Raw genomic sequence first — 19,625 nt, 5'->3', positions numbered from 1 at the left:
TCATAGTCACTTCCAACGATTCATAGTCACTTCCAACGATTCATAGTCACTTCCAACGATTCATAGTCACTTCCAACGAAACAGAATTTCACTAATTTCAATCATTTAAGCTTGTAGTGTTCAGCGATTTTCCACAGCTGTTCTTAAGTACATAATTCTAACAGGTCCTCTGATGGAAAGCAAATGAACTTGTATACATGAGACACCATAGTCATAAGTAAATATTCTTGCTCAACCCCTCTGCTGAGCACATCAGACCACAACCAGAGAAATGACAATGGCCCTGAGCACTACAGAAGAGAGATGAGATACGGAGCTTCCCCAAAACCTACAATAACTCAACCCTAGTCTTCGTGCAGATTTGCGGTGGGTATTTATGCACTGTAGCCCGCTGGCAAGGAAATAGAACTCCCCAGCATGCTGGCAAATTCTACCAAGCCAAGGACGTGCCCCCGAGACAACTGCTCAGTCCACAGACACCACACAAAAATAACAAACATTTAACCATGCCCAACATGTCCAAAATTGAAACACGTTAAGCCTATCAGGGGAAAAAGGCTAGCTCCGGTTGCAAGTTCCACTACCCTACCCAAATCTCCTACCGAGGTATTCCGATTTACTCACTCCCTCAGACTGACTTCCCAACAGAGAGTAGAACAAGAATTTCCAGGCTAGGCAAGGCCTGGTTCAACCATTATAATCCAACGCAGCACACAAACCAAACAACAAAGGCAACCAATACTGGGCCGATCACACTCAAACACCATATTCAAACCAAACACGTCACTGTCCATCTGTCTCCCAAACCAATAGTTCAAAGATCCCGGACGAGCACCCACTTGTCACTAACCGGCTCAAAGCCCGTAACAAAGGGAGACAACGTGGAGATAAGGAGTAGCAAAATCTATATTTATTAAATAAGTAACTAAGTATAATATACAATGGTGTGTGTAATCAGTAGTGTAAGTGAGTGTTTTGCATGAATGTGATAATGCAGGGTGATGAAAGGTGCCAAAGCAAACAAACAAAAGGCCACCAAGAACCACAACAGAATCTACAAAAGGTGTCTGCATGGAGAGAGTCTCTTCCATGAATGTGGAAGAGGTCTATTTATCCTGGGAGACACCTGGCATCGGTCCTTCCCAATGGTGCCTGACGACCACTCAACTCCGCCCACCGGCATCCTAATAAGGAAACAAGAACAAAGACAGAATACGGCAGACAGAGTGGGAGGGCTTCTGAGTCCATTCTCATTAAAACCATTACCAACTGAAGTGATCCTGTTTCAATCAATTCCTATTCTCCCGCATCCCAAATTGACACAGGCCTTCCGCGTCCCAAATTGACACAGGCCTCCCGCGTCCCAAATTGACACAGGCCTCCCGCTAGGAATTGACACAGGCCCTCCGGTCCCAAATTGACACAGGCCCTGAATATCAAATTGACACAGGCCCTCAACTTGTCCCAAATTTATATAGGCCTCCCGTAAATTTATTTATAGGCCTGCAAATTGACACAGGCATCTCCACCCAAATTGGTGAGGGGTTATGTGTGCTTTGCCCAGCCCTCTCAGGTGTCTGACTGTCTGCGCCTCTCAATGATTCGGTTTCATGAATCTACTACAATTAATTTACCTAAAGCCCCAGACCAAATCCCTCTAACAGGCTGAGGAAATAATTACCTTGATGGCAAGGAGAACATGTACTACATGAATTCCTGCATCACTATTGTAATATCAATACAGTACTTCACGATTTAATAGTTGAACAACTACCCATGAGGCCCTCCAGGTGGTTTAATAAGCAGAATTCTGTCATTTCCTGCGGGAGAGAGAGAAATCTAGCTGCATGAAGAGAACCATGCAGGAGCCTGGGAGCATTGAGTTGAGGAAATTGCCACTTAGGTATAATGGAATAGTCATCTGGGTTGACCTCCATGTTGCAGTGAGTGGAGGGATCTGCTCCCTCATTTTAGAGAAATTGCAAAGATGAATGTATGCATTTATAGGAACATACAGCAGGCACTGGGAGGAACACATGTCTGTCTGTCTGTCTGTCTGTCTGTCTGTCTGTCTGTCTGTCTGTCTGTCTGTCTGTCTGTCTGTCTGTCTGTCTGTCTGTCTGTCTGTCTGTCTGTCTGTCTGTCTGTCTCTCTCTCTCTCTCTCTCTCTCTCTCTCTCTCTCTCTGTCTGTCTCTCTGTCTCTGTCTGTTAATTTTGTCTCTCTGTCTCTGTCTGTTAATTTTGAAACATATCAACCCCTCACAATAAAGTGACTGCCTTTAAAAACCAACAAATCCCTTTGAAAACTGTAGCCTCAATTCGATTCAGAAACCACTATGCCAGTGTCAAATTGTAAATAGGATCATTAGGATCAAATAGGATCATTTGGGCCAGGAATCAGTCTTGTCTAACATGCATGGGTAACAGCTGTGATTGCTCTCTATCCAACAGCATAGGCAGTGATACAGACCTGCCCAGCAGCTCCAACTTTGTTTCCATAAGACAACACGTCGCTCATTTTTTTACTTGACAAATACTGCACCAAACACCTTTGTTAGATGTAAAAATTGTCGGTTTACTTATTTGATTATAATTTCTTGAAAGATAAATCACATCCAGTCAGAACTGTGCGATGTAGTAGGGAGTTTTAGTTTGCAACAGGCCAATATTATACATAGTTGAGCGCATAAAATGTGGTAATTAACGACAAGGACCATAATCCATTGCGCATCTACTTGTCCAGTGTGTGTTTATTTTATACCTGCTACAGAAGAGACAAAAGAATGCTCGATTGTGAGGTTATATAGAGAGCAGCTGGTGCTTAGTGAGGTATCTCTACCTGAAAATACATGATCTAACTGATTGATAGTCAGTATTCAGCAGTCCTAAAAGTATGCCTTATTTACTTTTACGATCTACAAAATAGTGATTTTGTCAGACGGCACAGGCAGCAGCTCTATAGAGATGAGACGATGACTTGGAATTAAATAATAAAGTCATCAAGTAAAACACATGTAATATACACAACAAATGAAATATTTTATTAAAGTCAAATAAAGTGAATAAATGAAGGCTAATAAGTGATCAGCAGTAATGGGCAGTCACTACCATCATGGAACTTTATTTTATTCTGTGTTACAGCATTCAACCCACATAATGGATAGTTTTAAAAAATGATTTAAATCGAGAGAAAAAAAACGTGATTTCATTTTTTTAATTTATAGAACCGACCTAATCGCTCAGCACTTAGACACAAGAAAACTCACGTGCCAATCAATGTGTTCAGTGGCTCTTTAAAGCCATGTTTGACATCCACTGGGCTATACCTCTACAAGCATATTTGTTATTGCAAGCTACTTCCTTTGGATTCTGTCATTAAAGCCATGCTCATCCTCAAAAGTAATTACAGGCATCTGTCATAATGGTACACAGTAACACAGTGTTCTCTCCTGTTCCTCGTAGCCTTGCTACTATCCTGCTGAGGAGACTTGGGCCTTCGTCCCAAATGGCACCTTATTCCCTAGACCAGAGCCCGATGGGCCTTAGTCATAAGTGGTGCACTATAAAGGGATGAGGGTGCCACTTGGAACGCAGCCCTAGTATTGCAGCGGCAGACAGGGCTTGTTTTACGACCAGCAAATGCAATCATAGAGAGTGGTTCAGATTTTTTTGAATGGGAACTATGCTATTTGTTTGTTTTCCAGGGCAGAAACTTTGGTAAGACTCTGGCCAAGCTGCTCCCATGATGAAGAAACTCATTTAACTCATGTTCTTAACCACAGCAGCAGGTACAGCACATCAACTAGTTTGTTTTACACTGTAAGCATAGGCCTATATGCTTTCAAAGAACGATAAAGTATGCAAATATAAGGATTTGTCATTGGGGTGTCGGCACTCAGCACAGTAGTTCTATTGTTTGTTGAAGAAATACTCATTTCAGTTTTGGAATGGGTAGGGAATAACAAGACAAGTTATTCAGATGAGAGTTGAGACTAGCAAAGAGACCCCAGTTTAAATTCATTCCTAATTGCTCTCTTTCTCCCCTATATCTCTCACATATACTGTGAAGGGAGATACCTAGTCAGTGTCTCTGAAGCAGAGAGGTGCAGGGGGCTGCCTTAATCGACATCCTCATCTTCGGCGCCCGAGGAACAGTGGGTTAACTGCCTTGCTCAGGGGCAGAATGACAGATTTGAACCTTGTCACTTCAGGGATTCGATCCGGCAACCTTTCGGTTACTGGCCCAACGCTCCTACCCGCCAGGCTATCCGCAGTACATACACACATTGTTATTGTAGACAGGACATGTTAAATGACTCAGGTTTTTAAGAAATGTGCTCATATTACTCACTTACGTCATCTTAATAGCGGCAGCAACAGCATGCTCATTACCTGCATGTTGTGCACGGGGCCTCCGGAGGACAACCCTCTGACATCACGGTCGTCTATGTTTAATTGTAATGAATAACATTATAGCCTTGCCTTGGGAAAATAGATGAATTCCAGATCCATTTCATGTTGAACAGGTCTGTATGGCCTGTACAGTGGCGTCATTGCTTATAGCCTATATAATGCCTCTTGAAGGTGAATTTATACTAGTGGAAAAAACAGGATTTGTCATGAGAGACCCGTGATTAATGCCAAGTGGATCTTGAACGTAATGAGCCATTGAATCTGATTCCTTGTCAGCGCCAATGAAGGAAATGACTCACTGCACACCAGACTGGCATTTCCTACCAATCAAAGGAGCTCAGTGAGGCATCTTATATAAGACAGCAAGGAGACTTCAAATGATATCTTTCCTAAGCACAGGAGACTGGGTTTTTGTTGTTTCCTGAAAATGCAACTGCTCGGTTTTCAACTTGATTCTCCTCTAAAGGGAAGATGGTGTAGTGAACGATGTCAAAACAGTCTAACCTTGTCCTTTGTGTTGTCCGTTAAGACACCTCACATCCTCCTCCAATCCGTGGAAATGGCTGGAGAGAAATAGAGGCATGTAGGTCTGAAGAGGAGTGCGCTGTAATGGCATCCAGGGTGTATGTGTGGGGGAGGGGGGTTTGGTCGCCATTAGAGGGGATGATGCCCTGCTTCTGGTATGAGTCAGGTGACCTCTCTCTTGTCATGAGTGTGGCGCTCTCAGCTTTGTTTCGTGCTCAGAGAGAGAGAGAGAGAGAGAGAGAGAGAGAGAGAGAGAGAGAGAGAGAGAGAGAGAGAGAGAGAGAGAAGAGAGCGAGCAAGCCCGGGGGCTGTTGGTGTGGAGCCCTCCCCATTTCCCCCTCCTCTCCCTCCTGTCAGTACCCTCTCTGCATATGGCTCCTCAGAGACACAGAGAGAGAGAGGAGACATCACAGAGCCCATCATGATGCTGTCATCGCCCCCTCTCCTTCAGAGCCCCCTAAGCTGGAACACATCTTACTGCCATGTCGTAGGTGTATGAAACCATCCACTGTTTTGTCATACACAAGAAAAAATGTTTGCTGTAAGTAGCTCCTTTGTGTACTGTACTGTATGCACATACTGCTCTGTAGTAGCACATACTATACCGTAGTAGCACATACTGTACTGTAGTAGCACATGCTGCTCTGTAGTAGCACATACTATACCGTAGTAGCACATACTGTACTGTAGTAGCACATACTATACTGTAGTAGCACATACTGTACTGTATGCACATGCTGCACTGTAGTAGCACATACTATACCATAGTAGCACATACTGTACTGTAGTAGCACATACAATACTGTAGTAGCACATACTGTACTGTATGCACATGCTGCACTGTAGTAGCACATACTGTACTGTAGTAGCACATACTGTACTGTAGTAGCACATACTGTACTGTATGCACATGCTGCTCTGTAGTAGCACATACTATACTGTAGTAGCACATACTATACTGTAGTAGCACATACTATACTGTAGTAGCACATACTATACTGTAGTAGCACATACTGTACTGTATGCACATGCTGCTCTGTAGTAGCACATACTATACTGTAGTAGCACATACTGTACTGTAGTAGCACATACTGTACTGTAGTTGCACATACTATACTGTAGTAGCACATACTATACTGTAGTAGCTCATACTGTTCTGTAGCAGCACATACTATACTGTAGTAGCATATACTATACTGTAGTAGCACATACTGTATTATAGTAGCACATACTATACTGTAGTAGCACATACTGTTCTGTAGCAGCACATACTATACTGTAGTAGCACATACTATACTGTAGTAGCACATACTGTACTGTAGTAGCACATACTGTACTGTAGTTGCACATACTATACTGTAGTAGCACATACTATACTGTAGTAGCTCATACTGTTCTGTAGCAGCACATACTATACTGTAGTAGCATATACTATACTGTAGTAGCACATACTGTATTATAGTAGCACATACTATACTGTAGTAGCACATACTGTTCTGTAGCAGCACATACTATACTGTAGTAGCATATACTATACTGTAGTAGCACATACTGTATTATAGTAGCGCATACTATACTGTAGTAGCACATACTATACTTTAGTAGCACATACTGGATTGTAGTAGCACATACTGTACTGTAGTAGCACATACTATACTGTAGTAGCATGTACTATACTGTAGTAGCACATACTGTATTGTAGTAGCACATACTGTACTGTAGTACCACATACTGTATTGTAGTAGCACCTACTATACTGTAGTAGCACATACTGTATTGTATTAGCACATACTATACTGTAGTAGTATATACTGTATTGTAGTAGCACATGCTATACTGTAGTAGCACATACTGTATTGTCGTAGCACATACTGTACTGTAGTAGCACATACTATACTGTAGTAGCACATACTGTATTGTAGTAGAACATACTATACTGTAGTAGCACATACTATACCGCAGTAGTACATACTTTACTGTAGTAGCACATACTGTACTGTTGTAGCACATACTATGCTGTAGTAACACATATTGTACTGTAGTAACATATATTGTATTGTAGTAATACATACTGTACTGTAGTAATACATACTGTTCTGTAGTAGCACATTGCATTGAATTCAAATAGGCTGTGTGCAGGTGTGTGTGAGTGCTTGTGTACATACATACGTGCGTACGTACATTGTGTATGTGTATGTGTGTATGTGTATGCGTGTATCTACATTGTAGTTCAAAATTATTGACACCCTTGTTAAAGATTAGCAATAATAAAATACATAATTCAAATACTGAGCTTAATTGTATGCAAAAAAATGGTCTATTATTTTATACTAGTACAATTGCTCAGAGAAAGAGGTTATTTTTTACATGTTTTTTTTCTCATAAAGGTAGAGGTTAAAATTATTAACACCTAAAGATTCATATAAATCATATAAGTCAACATTTTAGTATTTGGTCTCATATTCCTAGCACACAATGACTACATCAAGGTTGTGACTTGTTGGATGCATTTGTAGTTTGTTTTGGCGGTGTTTCGGATTACGTTTTGCCCAATAGGAACTGAAGAATAAATTATGTATTGTGTCGTTTTGGAGTTATTGTAAATCAGAAAAGAAGATGTGTCTGAACACTTATATTCATGTGGATGCTACCATGATTATGGCAATCATGAATTAATCGGGGTCAAAGATCATTCCCCCAAGACGTGACAACCTCTCACCATTACCAATAATATGGAAGGTTAGAATGTCTTGGAGGTATGATCTTTGACCCTCTGTAACTTTCTCACTCAGAATTATTATACTATTGCTCGTCTTTATCAAGGACGTCAATCATTCCAGACCCCACTGCATGTACAGAATATGTAACGTTTCAACCGTGATGTGTGAAGTGTAGAGCCGAGAACGGACTCCTCTCCAGCCTCATTAGTGTTAATCAGTGCCACTCAGATCTGTGTTAGTGCTTCGGGAGAAGGAGTTGTGGTAAAGCCCCTGGAGTCAGCTCTGTTGACGGGTGTCGGGAAACTCACCGCCACGCTTTTTGATCTGTGCAGGAGTGTTAGTTACAAAGCCGGTTAGCTGCGTCGGTTAGCTGCGTCGGTTAGCGAAAAGAGCTACTGTTGAAAAAAAAAAAAACTCAAAAAAGAAAAAGAGCTATTGCATCCCTCAGCAATTCGAATCAGAACGCGACCATAGCCAGCTATTTTGTGGTGCGTGTGTGTGTGTGTTTGTGTGTGTGTATATATCCCTTGTATTTTCCTTTCCCCACTGCGAAACAGACAGTCTGAAATGGAAGCAAGGCGAATGCCCATTCCAGGGTTAGAAATAGCATGTTTGAGTTGTTATGAACCTTGCAACCCCATCTGGAGACATTATTCTTGGAAGACAGGTCATCATCCTGCCAAGCCAACTGAGAAATGTTTGGTGGAAAAAAAAGAAGAAAAAAAAGAAACAATAATTAGGGCTGGCCACTCAGACAACCACTGTAAATGTCTGGACAGGGGATCCCCGCATGGAAAACATATGATATCCTAGCCTGGAATGATGTCTGGTGTAGTAACAGTTTGTTTTTATACCTGGAGAGGTAACAGCCAGTACTCTATCCCCTCAGGTAGTTGATGACTACATGGTGTGGACTGTAGAGGAACCTGGACATGCGTGGCATTTCACTACCCTTGCGGTGCAGCAGAGTAGCTTTTACCTCCGTCTGAGATCCAGAGTGTCCACAGCACACCCGGGTCCACGTCCATTTGCGAGGCAGGATTCCCATTTTCAACAGAGACATTTCCATTTGCCAGGGGAGAAGTCTCCATTCTCACCAGTAATGTCGCCCCCCCCCCCCCCCCCCATGGCGAGGTGGTGTCTTGGAGTCGTGTTACCGGTATTATATTTGCCTGTCTGAGTGAGAGCCAAGACTCTTTCAAATGTGGCACGGTGTCAGAAGGTTAAGGAATGCACGGTCTGGCCACAAGGGACTCAATTTAATGTGACTGATCGCTACATGTACACAAAGTGGTCTGTCTTCCACGTGAACAACCAGGAATGAAGTAGGGGTTGTCGGGTAAGCAAACTCAGGGGTTGAAAGAGTGATATGACTTCTCTGTGGGAAGATAGTTTCATGCCTATCAGTCACCAGGGGGTGAGCAGAGGGGAACGTCAGGCTGGCACTGACTTCACGCAAATGCGCAGCCGGTTCCCAGTGCAGGACTTCTTGGGATGATGATGTGTTTTGAAAGAACTATATAGTCACGCAGTAGTTCTGATTTAGTCATGTTTTAGCTTTACGTTAGTGGCCAGCGCTGTGGAAGTGAAGAGTCATTATGTGATGGAAAACAGCCTGGCAGGCACTATCTGTGTTCATCGCTTGGTTTCTATAGTGATTTCAAATGGTTTCAGGTGATCATTTACATTGTTCTTCGGTCATTTCCTATTTCATAGTCACTGGAGACGGAACGTTCGTCCAAATGTGCCGTTGTTTGAGTGCAAAAAAGATCCCCTTTTGCAGATTCTCACCGCACTGTGTATGTGGACAACTGATAACATTGAAACTCATTTGAATAGCTTGACCTTATGCATTTCTTCCCTGCCAAATCTCAGCCTTCTGATGGCTTAAAGCAACAGGAACAACTGCATTCCCTCACACAGTTTACACAGCGGTGGTGAGGAGGCTGGAGTTGTGTTTGTGTAGCGGGTGTTCGCTCCTCTCCCTGTCGAGACTCGTGTTACTCTGTGACGAGTGTGTTCGAGTGCCACTCATCGTCGCGATCCCTCCCAACCTGGATAGATTACCAGCATGTGGCCTTTTTTTCTTACTGCCTGTGTGAAAGGACGACACCCTTGAGACTAAGCCTTCTGTTGTGCTATGTCAGTGTCTGTGTGCAGTGAGGTATGCAAGCCGTTTTTCTGTTTGCGCTGTGGCGTGCGTGCGTGTGTTTGCTTGGGAGTATGGTCAGGATTGCGTTATGTGTGGGGTTGTCTACAGGAGTCTACGTGGAGGTGTGTGTGTGTGGACGGGGGAGGATTGTATTATTGCTTGTGTGTTTATGCACGAGTGTATATGAGTGGGACTCGAGTGTGTGTGTGTGTGTGTGTGTGTGTGTGTGTGTGTGTGTGTGTGTGTGTGTGTGTGTGTGTGTGTGTGTGTGTGTGTGTGTGTGTGTGTGTGTGTGTGTGTGTGTGTGTGTGTGTGTGTGTGTGTGTGTGTGTGTGTGTGTGTGTTGATGCTAGACCAGGGAAGGGGGAAGTGAGAGGGTAGAGCTGAATGCTGAGCTAAGCGGAGTCGGTTTAATCTCGTCATGGTGCATGTGTTGAATCATGGGGTTGACTGTGTTTGGGGCTGGTGGGGTGGGATGAGGCTGTGCAAGGAGAGGGCCACTGATGTCAGCCCTGCAGTATGCGCCCGCTCACCGACAGGGCCCGCCGCATTATGCTGAAAGCTGACCCCCCCCTGTTGTGCTTCTATTTCCAGGGCGTGAGCGGAATGTCCGTGGATGAGAAGCCTGAAGCCCCCATGTACGTGTATGAGTCGACGGTTCATTGTACCAATATCCTCCTGTGCCTGAACGACCAGCGGAAGCAGGATATCCTGTGCGATGTGACTGTCCTGGTGGAGGGCAAGGAGTTCCGTGGCCACAGGGCCGTGCTGGCCGCCTGCTCAGAGTACTTCTCGCAGGCTCTGGTTCGACAGGCCGAGAATGGCTTGTTCCTCAGCCTACCTGGAGAGGTACGTATCTACTGTATAAAAACCCTGTGCGTTCAGAAGAACCTCTTCGTTTCCACACCTGGTCAAACACACAGTTAGATATTCCCTCCAATCAGGTTATTTTATCGTCGGCCCATTTTTATCACCAGTCACTTGATAACTTCTCATTCCAATACTGAAACTCACTTTACCGTGAACGGTGTCAAGGGGAATGGTATCGAGATGAATGGTGTCAGCCAGGCAGGAAACAAGTTAACATACGTGTTTTAATTGAATCTGTGAGGTCTAGTAGCTGAAGGCGAGAGAGTGAGATAGGGAGGTGTGCTAGCGACGGTGCTAGTAGATAATGTAGAGACATGATTACCAATTATCACCTTTCCCTCAGCTCACTGCTCTCTTCGGCTCCTCAGCTCTCTGTCGCAGGTAGAGTCCTCTCCCTCACACAGCCAACACTTGGCTTCCTCTTCCCAGCACCCCTGTCCTTCCAGCCTCCAGTCGTTCACTCATAGATGTGTCATGGAGTGATTCAAGTTCTCCACAGATGTATTTATTTAACACACTTACACGTCACATGCCGTACAAACATGTGGTGCGCGGAACTGGGGCACACACCACAGGTTTATAACATGAACGCCTGTCAAATGGCTTCTGCTGCGGAGATCTCTCCTGAAAGATCAATCCGTTCCTGCCTCACGTACAATGAGCATCATGTGTTGAGTGAGTTACTATCAGTTACTCCTGCGAACCCCCCCCCCCCTCGACACTCGCCGAAGCAGAATCCCTTTCATTCACACTTTCTGCGTTATGCATAATGCATGAGCAGCTGTGTATTTCAGGTGTGAGCGTGTGTAGAAAGTGACATGTTTCTGAAAGAGCCTGTGTCTTTAATGTCCATGGGACCTGGTTGAAAGTAGTGCACTATGTAGGGAATAGGGTGCCATTTGGGGCTCATCCAATATTTCTCTCACACCGTCCTGTCTAGACGGGCCACTGTCCCAACATGTAGGGAAGGTCATTTCATTGATGTCACCAATCAAGTTTTAAGGTCCTCTGTCACCCGCGTCTTTATGGTCCGTGACTTACAGGCGCTGACACATTTGCCTTATGGCCACTCTCGCCCCACCGATTTGTGTCGGCAACAATGCAGCACCGACCAACCTTTAGCTCACTAGGCCTCCTTGATACTGGTGGGTCTGGCTCTAGTCAGAGAGATCGAGAGGGGCTGTGTTCCCCAGCACTACCGAAGGCTGCCACCTATGTGCAACAAAGGGCCACTAACCGAGGAGGCCTTGATGATCACCGCAGGCAAGCAGGCAGGCGGAGAGAGAGAGAGAGAGAGAGAGAGAGAGAGAGAGAGAGAGAGAGAGAGAGAGAGAGAGAGAGAGAGAGAGAGAGAGAGAGAGAGACACACTGCAGATGAAATGTGAAACAAAGACCATTGCGGGGGCTATGACGCTATCCTCTCCTCCCCCAAACTGTATCACTCCTCGCTCCTCCCAGATGACCTTGTCAGTCCGAAGTCGCCGGTGCTGCAACCGGTTAGTGACCTCATCATCCATTTAATGTCATAGCTGTTTCAGAATGAGAGAGAGAGATGGGGCCCGTTCGTCAAGGTCTTTGTTCGTGATCAGATCACGAAAGTAGAACAATCAAGTCTTGTCTCCTTTAAGTCCTTAGCCAAGCAAGAGCAAACAAACAGAGGACACTTGGTTTGCATTGGATGAGAGAAGGCTACACTCACAGGGTCACATTAGAGCATCCCTCCACATCACAGAACAGGGCCAGAACAAAGGGCTATTCATAGACGGACCAGTATGATGTAATATGAGATCGAATGAAGGAGAGGCGTCCGTCCGTCGTCGTCGTCACCCCCCCCCCCCCCCCCCCCAGCTGGAGAAGAGTGGTCATCACGCTACCGCGGGCAGCAGTGCGGCTAAGGAGCAAGTCCGTGTAGATCAATTCAGAGCTGCTCTCCTACATGATGAAACTGGGCGTAAGTGTAATGTCGGACTGGATCCCCGGCTTGCACCACCTCACTGGAGCCCGGCTGGGAGGGTGTCAGTTTGACCTACTTGTCAGCACGTCCCCTTGGTTTCCTTATCGAAAATATATCCTCATAGTAAATATACAGCGACCGATGAAGTATATTTGTGAACAATACCGCTGTAGGGGTGATTTGATTATTATTAGTGAATTTGCATTAGGATTCTAATATAGTGAATAATTGCACGGGATGCGGCGCAAGATTTGATAATGAAATCAATTCAATTCAAATATTCATTCATACACAGGCAAGCCGACTGACTTGCGCCATGCGTCCTTTGCACATTCCCATTTCACCACAGTATGGGAAAGCAGCTCCGACCAGGGTGAATAGACGGGAGAAGATTGATTGCAGATCCAGACTGATGGAGGAGGGAGGTGGGCGGCCCCTTGCTGGACCGGTAGCCGTCTCTGGCCTCTGGTTTACTCAGCATGCATCGGGAGGGGTACCTTATACTGTATATAGTCCACTGCTTTCCACCAGGGCCAATAGGGGTCTGGTTCAAAACGCAGTGGACTATGTAGGGCATAGTGTGACATTAAGGACGTACAGTACCTTCCCTTGTGATTCAACAGAGGGGCAGTTGGTTGAAACCTTCAACCGCCTCCTGTTTGTCAGTTCCCTCAGTCATGACTCAGCCCCATTGGTGCGTATTTTGTAAACTCCCTCTTCAGCAAAACAAAAAAATACAACCCCAGCCACACTGCTTCGATTGCAGTGATTTGGCAGTCCGTACTAAGTATAATTTTGAGCCCTGGTGAAGTGGGTTGGGAGGGAATGGCGGATGAGTGGCTGATGAGACAGGGAAATGTAATGTGCCTTGAGAGGTTTAGGGTTGTTGAGTGACATCCCCCCCCCCCTCCACAGACACTTGATTGGGTCGGCACCTGCAGAAGCCCGGCTAACTAATCTGAGGGACTCAGGGTGAGGTGGAAGCAGAGCAGCAACAGCATGGCTTTGCACAAACAGGGAGCCTAAGCAGGAGACTATCACACATTTACAGCTTATTAGACAGATGGCGGGAGCCGGGCGCGTATCTCCAACTCAGTCTTCCCCATACTGAAAGTGGGGGAGGGGTGGGAGAAGGGAGGAGGAGAGGGGAGTGAGAAAAGGAAGAGAGAGGAACGAGTACGCTAGCGATACCCCCTGGCGTAACTGCTGGTGCTAATGCCAAGCCCCCCTGGTCGTGGCAGGGGGTCTCCTCTCCGCCAGCACAAGGGCTCAGCGCTCAGCTGACAGTAAGGATACAGGCTCTTTGTCTGCCGTTTGAGCAGGCTGCTCTGAGAAGCACCTTGAGCAGCTTATGTTTCCCTCCCAGCCTACTAGCCAACCAGTCAACCAGCCAGCCAGTCAGTCAGTCCGGAACACCCGGTGAGAGCCTGCAGAGTGATGCCTGTGTGTTTTATAATGGCTGGATTTAACCCACGAGATCCCAGACAATTAACCACAGGCTGCGCTGTGTTTTCAATGTCTCATCTCAGACGCAGGGTGTCTCAAACGGGGGACGGCAGTAATGTTCTGCAGTTAGCCCGTTTGTATAGAAACAAAGCAGGATAGAGTGCAGCATCCTGAAGAGTAAAGACAGGGACAGTGTGTAAAGTCAGAGCTGAGCGTACTCCTAGCTAAGCTGCAGGGTCATGTCCTCCCCAGTGTCTCACCATGGACAGTAAACTACAAGAGGATTAAGCAGTGCACTGTTTGATTTAATCCACACTGTCAAGGGAGGTTTACTGGGGCGGCAGGTAGCCTAGTGGTTAGAGCGTTGGACTAGTAACTGAAAGGTTGCTAGATTGAATCCCCCGGGCTGACAAGGTAAACATCTGCCGTTCGGCCCCTGAACAAGGCAGTTAACCCAGTGTTCCTAGGCCGTCATTGAAAATAAGAATTTGCTCTTAACTGACTTGCCGAGGTAAATAAAGGCCAAATAAAACTCTACGGTTACGGCTAAGCTGTGGCTAGACGTCGCAGTGTGTCCCAGTGTGGAACAACATGTTGTTCCTTTCCTTTTCATCACGGATGAGACACTATGCATTCATTCGCATTAGTCGTCAAATGGACTTTTTATGACTTTGTATTTCCCTCCTGTTATTGGCATAGTAGCCTAAATGGATTCCGAACAGACTGACCAATGGGCTTGGCTCTACTGCAGCAGTTCATTATCCCTGTGCTCCCTCCTCCACTCTCTCCCATCCCCATCCTACGACGGTAAATCGCATTGACAGCCAACCCTCCATGCAGTATCTCCCTCCATTAGCGCTGTGCTGTGACTCATCGTCGTCGAGGTTACTCGGCAGAGCTGATATTAAAGCATCTAGCGGGTAGACTCTCCAGCGGAGATGGGAGTATTTATCTTCGGGCTCGGCGGCGGCGGGCCGGGGAAGTACTCCATTGTCACGCCATGCAATGTCCTCATTAGGATGCATGACATGCAGGAATTCACTGGAGTGCATTTGCATAAATTAACCATCTCAACTTCAGAGAGGGTTGAAAGGCTGATGTAAGAACAGAGAGAGAGATAGACTGGAGGAAGAGGGCGTGTGAGAGCGAGAAAGAAAGACAAAGAAAGAAAAAGAGAGAGGGGCAGTATAGTATTCCACACTGCCTGTTTATGAAAGGATATTTGAAAAGGACTTCTCAAAAATGGCATGGGAATTGTCAGGGTTCTGTGATGCACTCTTGCTATAACTTCCTACTCTGTAATGGTATCGCTCCCCCCAGTCCCCAGACACAGAGTAGGGCCAGATCCATCCAGTCCACAAGCCCACATTAGCATAATGGCCCAGATCTGTCACCTTGATTAATTTGTACCTTTGTCTTAACTCATGCAATAAGTGCTGCTAACGGCCTGAAACGCTTCATATGTCAAAGTCGATCCACTAATGACCAGGAAATGCTCTTTATATCCTATATCCTTTGCTTTATGTTCGTCCTTTAATTTATTCTAGTGTAGCTTTCCCTCTCTCCCTCTCTCTCTTTCTCTCTTTCCCTCTCTCCCTCTCTCTTTCTTTCCCTCTCTCTCTTTCCCTCTCTCTCTTTCCCTCTCTCCCTCTCTCTGTCTTTCCCTCTCTCTCTCTCTCTTTCTTTCTTTCCCTCCCTCTCTCTTTCTTTCTTTCCCTCTCCCTCCCTCTCTCTTTCCCTCTCTCCCTCTCTCTGTCTTTCCCTCTCTCTCTCTCTCTTTCTTTCTTTCCCTCCCTCTCTCTTTCTTTCTTTCCCTCTCCCTCCCTCTCTCTTTCCCTCTCTCCCTCTCTTTCTTTCTTTCTTTCTTTCTTTCTTTTTTCTTTCTTTCTTTCTTTCTTTTTTTCTTTCATTCTTTCCCTCTCTCTCTTTCCCTCTCTCCCTCTCTCTTTCCCTCTCTCCCTCTCTCTTTCTTTCCCTCTCTCTCTTTCCCTCTCTCCCTCTCTCTTTCCCTCTCTCCCTCTCTCTTTCTTTCCCTCTCTCTCTTTCCCTCCCTCCCTCTCTCTTTCCCTCTCTCCCTCTCTCTTTCCCTCTCTCCCTCTCTCTTTCTTTCCCTCTCTCCCTCTCTCTTTCTTTCTTTCCCTCTCTCCCTCTCTTCTTTTTCTCTCTTTCTCCCCCTCCGGATCCCTCACGCTTGCCTTCGTTGGGCTACTGTGCTGGTTTCATCACTGGAGTAATCACGTATGGTGCAGGGCACACATAGCAGGGCACACATAAAGAGGTGCTCCCGCAGGCAGCAGCTGCTGATACAAGCTGAAAATAGATCCCGGCGACGCTCAGCACTCCCCCCCAGCCCAGCAGCAGCTCCGTGTCTGTTTGTCAGCAGCCCTGATGCGGCGGGCCAGCCAAGCCCAGCCGACCAGCCTCATTTAAGCCCAAACCACTTTCACGTGTAAAGACGGCTGGTTGGATCTGCCCTGTTTGTGGGTGTGTCAAAGGAAGGGAGGGGTGGACAGTGCGTGGCGAGGAGGCGCTCTCTCTCTCTCTCTCTCTCTCTCTCTCTCTCTCTCTCTCTCTCTCTCTCTCTCTCTCTCTCTCTCTCTCTCTCTCCTTTCCATCTGTCTGCAGGGAGGTGTCTGTGTTTCTGTGTTGTGTGCACGCGTGTTTGCGCCCACTGATGTGGCAGAGTGGTACCGCAGTGGTATAGTAGAGGTGCTGTGCTCATCAGTAGTGGCGAGTTCAGTCACAGCCTCTTTCCTCCCACTGTGCACCGTACACAGGCACGCACGTATATCCTATAGTAAACATCTGCTTAGTGGAGGTGCTGTGCTCATCAGTAGTGGCGAGTTCAGTCAAAGCCTCTTTCCTCCCACTGTGCACCGTACACAGGCACGCACGAATATCCTATGGTAAACATCTGCTTAGTGGAGGTGCTGTGCTCATCAGTAGTGGCGAGTCCAGTCAACGCCTCTTTCCTCCCACTGTGCACCTTACACATAGTGTGTAACACCAGGATTACTCTCCCCTACGTGTTTATTTGGACTGTAAAACTAAAACATTTAATTTGGCTCTCTACATTTTGGATTTGAGATGAAATATTTTATATGAGGTGACAGTACAGAATGTCACCTTATATTTGAGGGTATTTTCCATATATGTCTGTTTTACCGTTAAGAAATCAATGCACTTTAGGTATCTAGTCCCCCCATTTGAAGGTGTATTTGGACAAATTCCAGTCAAACATTTTGTATTTGGTCCCATATTCCTAGCATGCAACATCAACATCATGCAACAACTACATCAAGGTTGTGACTGCAACCTTGGATGCCTTTTCAGTTTGTTTTGGATGTGTTTCGGATTATTTTGTGCCCAATAGAAAGGAATGATAAATAATGTATTGTATAATTTTTGGAGTCACTTTTATTGTAAATAGGAATAGAATATGTTTCTGAAACACTTCTACATCAACGTGGATGCTACCATGATTAAGCGATAATGGCCGACAAGCCGGTGTTTGGGGGATATATTGTCACGGGTGTTGTTAGGTCCGAGACAAAGTCGACGGCAGTCAAACCGTGCCAATATCTCCTCCAAACACCGGCTTGTCGGCATTACCACACGACGGGTTACCAATTTATTCAAATGATGATTTATATATATTCAAAACTTTATTATTATGTATTTATTCATATAATTTCGTCCTTCCACAAGAAATAGTCCTGTCCCAGTCGTTAAGTCCTTTTGTTCTGTATCTATGGATGCAACCCAGTCGTTCGTTCTAAATGTTCCATTGCCATACTGGCTGGCAACGTTCTTATCCCTTGCTTGCTAGCTAGCCAACTATGGCTAATTTATAGTCACATCAAACAGTGCATCCAGAATAACAACAGTAGCATTTGCATTTGTTTAAGTTGTTTTCTAGTGATATTTATTTGGATACATATAACAATGAGCTAATGAGGCGCAATTTCACCCGGCATAGAAACATGTGCTCTCTCGTCAGGACACTGTTGTTCAGAGGAGCTCGGCATCAACACAGCTAACACAATCACTTCAAACACTGAAGCTGTAAAGACTGCAAACTATTTGCACTTCGTTTAGTTTTACCTGTTTTCTCTATTGATATTTCTTTGTATATATCTATAAAAATGATGCTGATTCATGATTTCAATTATCTGAGAAAAGCCGCCTGGTTGAATGTCTCATCCAGACTCCCGACACCTTCATTACTATGCAACAGCTGGAGATCAAATTTGAATATTGAAACAATGTTGCAAATGGCAGCAAGGTTTATACAAATCTCTGGTGTTGAAAACAAAATGTTAGTTTAAAAGATGTGCGAGATAACGTCTAGATGCTTTTTAGAATGGAGTTCAAGTTTATAAATTGCCCTGCTGGGCTGATGAGTCAGTGGATTGCGCAGTCAAATGGAACAGAGTAAATAGGAATTTTAACGTCATAGATTTAGCCGGTGGTAACTTGTGGGATAAGTTTTAACCAATCAGCATTCAGGGTTACACCCACCCGTGTAAAATGACGGATAATCGTGAATTTAATAGAGAATAATGATGAGTGAAAAAGTTACAGAGGCATAACTATCATGCCACCAAAACATGCTAAACATGCTTTAGGCTAAATGAAATCAAATAAAAGTTTGTTGGTCGCATACAAAGTTTAGCAGATGTTATAGCGGGTGCAGCGAAATGCTTATGTTACTAGCTCCTAAAGTGACCAGTGTTTAAAGGGCAGCAGTCTCTAAAGTGCAGGGTAGAGAACCGGGTGGTAGCCGGCTAGTGACAGTGTCTAAGGTTCAGGGCAGGGTACTGGTCAGAGGCCGGCAGGTGGTGATTTTTTTATTAGTCTGATGGCTTAGAGATAGAAGCTGTTTTTCAGTCTCTCGGTCCCAGCTTTGATGCACCTGTACGGTCTCCACTTTCTAGATGGTAGCAGGGTGAACAGGCCATGGCTCGGGTGGCTATGTTTCTTGATTATGGCCTTCCTGTGACACCGGGTGCTGTAGATGCCCTGGTGGGGAGGCAGTGTGTCCCCAGTGACGCGTTGGAATGACCACACTACCCTCTGGAGATCCCTGCGGTGCAAATACCGTACCATGCGGTAATACTTGTGACATCTTCTAATGGGCGGGGTTAAATACATACGGTGCATTCATTTCTAAACTGTGAAAACAGATATGTATGAAATACAAAGTTGACATGCTGCACTGTCGTTTCATATAACGAATTTGATCTCAAATCCAAAGGTTGGAATATAGAGCCAAATTAAACGTTTTAGTGTCACTGTCCAAATACATACGTAGGTGAGTGTATCTCTTGTTATTGTTTGATCAGGCCAAACCCTTTCCTAACCCGGACAACGCTGGGCCAATTATGCACTGCTCCATGGGTCTCCCGATCGCAACAGAGCCTGGACTCGAACCCAGAATCTCTAGTGGCACAGCTAGCAGTGCCTTAAGCCACTCGGGAGGCCCAATCTGGTGTATTTTAAACCCATTTAGAATAATCCCTCCAACACAATCAACACACATCT

The 19,625-nt window shown here is 45.4% G+C and overlaps 1 protein-coding gene across 3 annotated transcripts in view; it reads left to right on the top strand.

Annotated features, from left to right (window-relative positions):
- The window catches only part of LOC123994972 (transcription regulator protein BACH2-like), a 116,108-nt gene that overhangs the window by 78,371 nt on the left and 18,112 nt on the right, over positions 1-19,625 (top strand). For all 3 annotated transcript variants that reach the window (XM_046298145.1, XM_046298144.1, XM_046298146.1), the window contains exon 2: positions 10,406-10,660. In XM_046298145.1, coding sequence (XP_046154101.1) covers positions 10,418-10,660 — 243 coding nt within the window. In that variant the 5' untranslated portion in view covers positions 10,406-10,417. The remainder of the gene's footprint in view (positions 1-10,405; positions 10,661-19,625) is intronic.

This window comes from Oncorhynchus gorbuscha, linkage group LG14 (assembly GCF_021184085.1).
Source record: "Oncorhynchus gorbuscha isolate QuinsamMale2020 ecotype Even-year linkage group LG14, OgorEven_v1.0, whole genome shotgun sequence".
NCBI classification, from domain to species: domain Eukaryota; kingdom Metazoa; phylum Chordata; class Actinopteri; order Salmoniformes; family Salmonidae; genus Oncorhynchus; species Oncorhynchus gorbuscha.
This window is presented reverse-complemented; position numbering and strand designations above follow the sequence as displayed.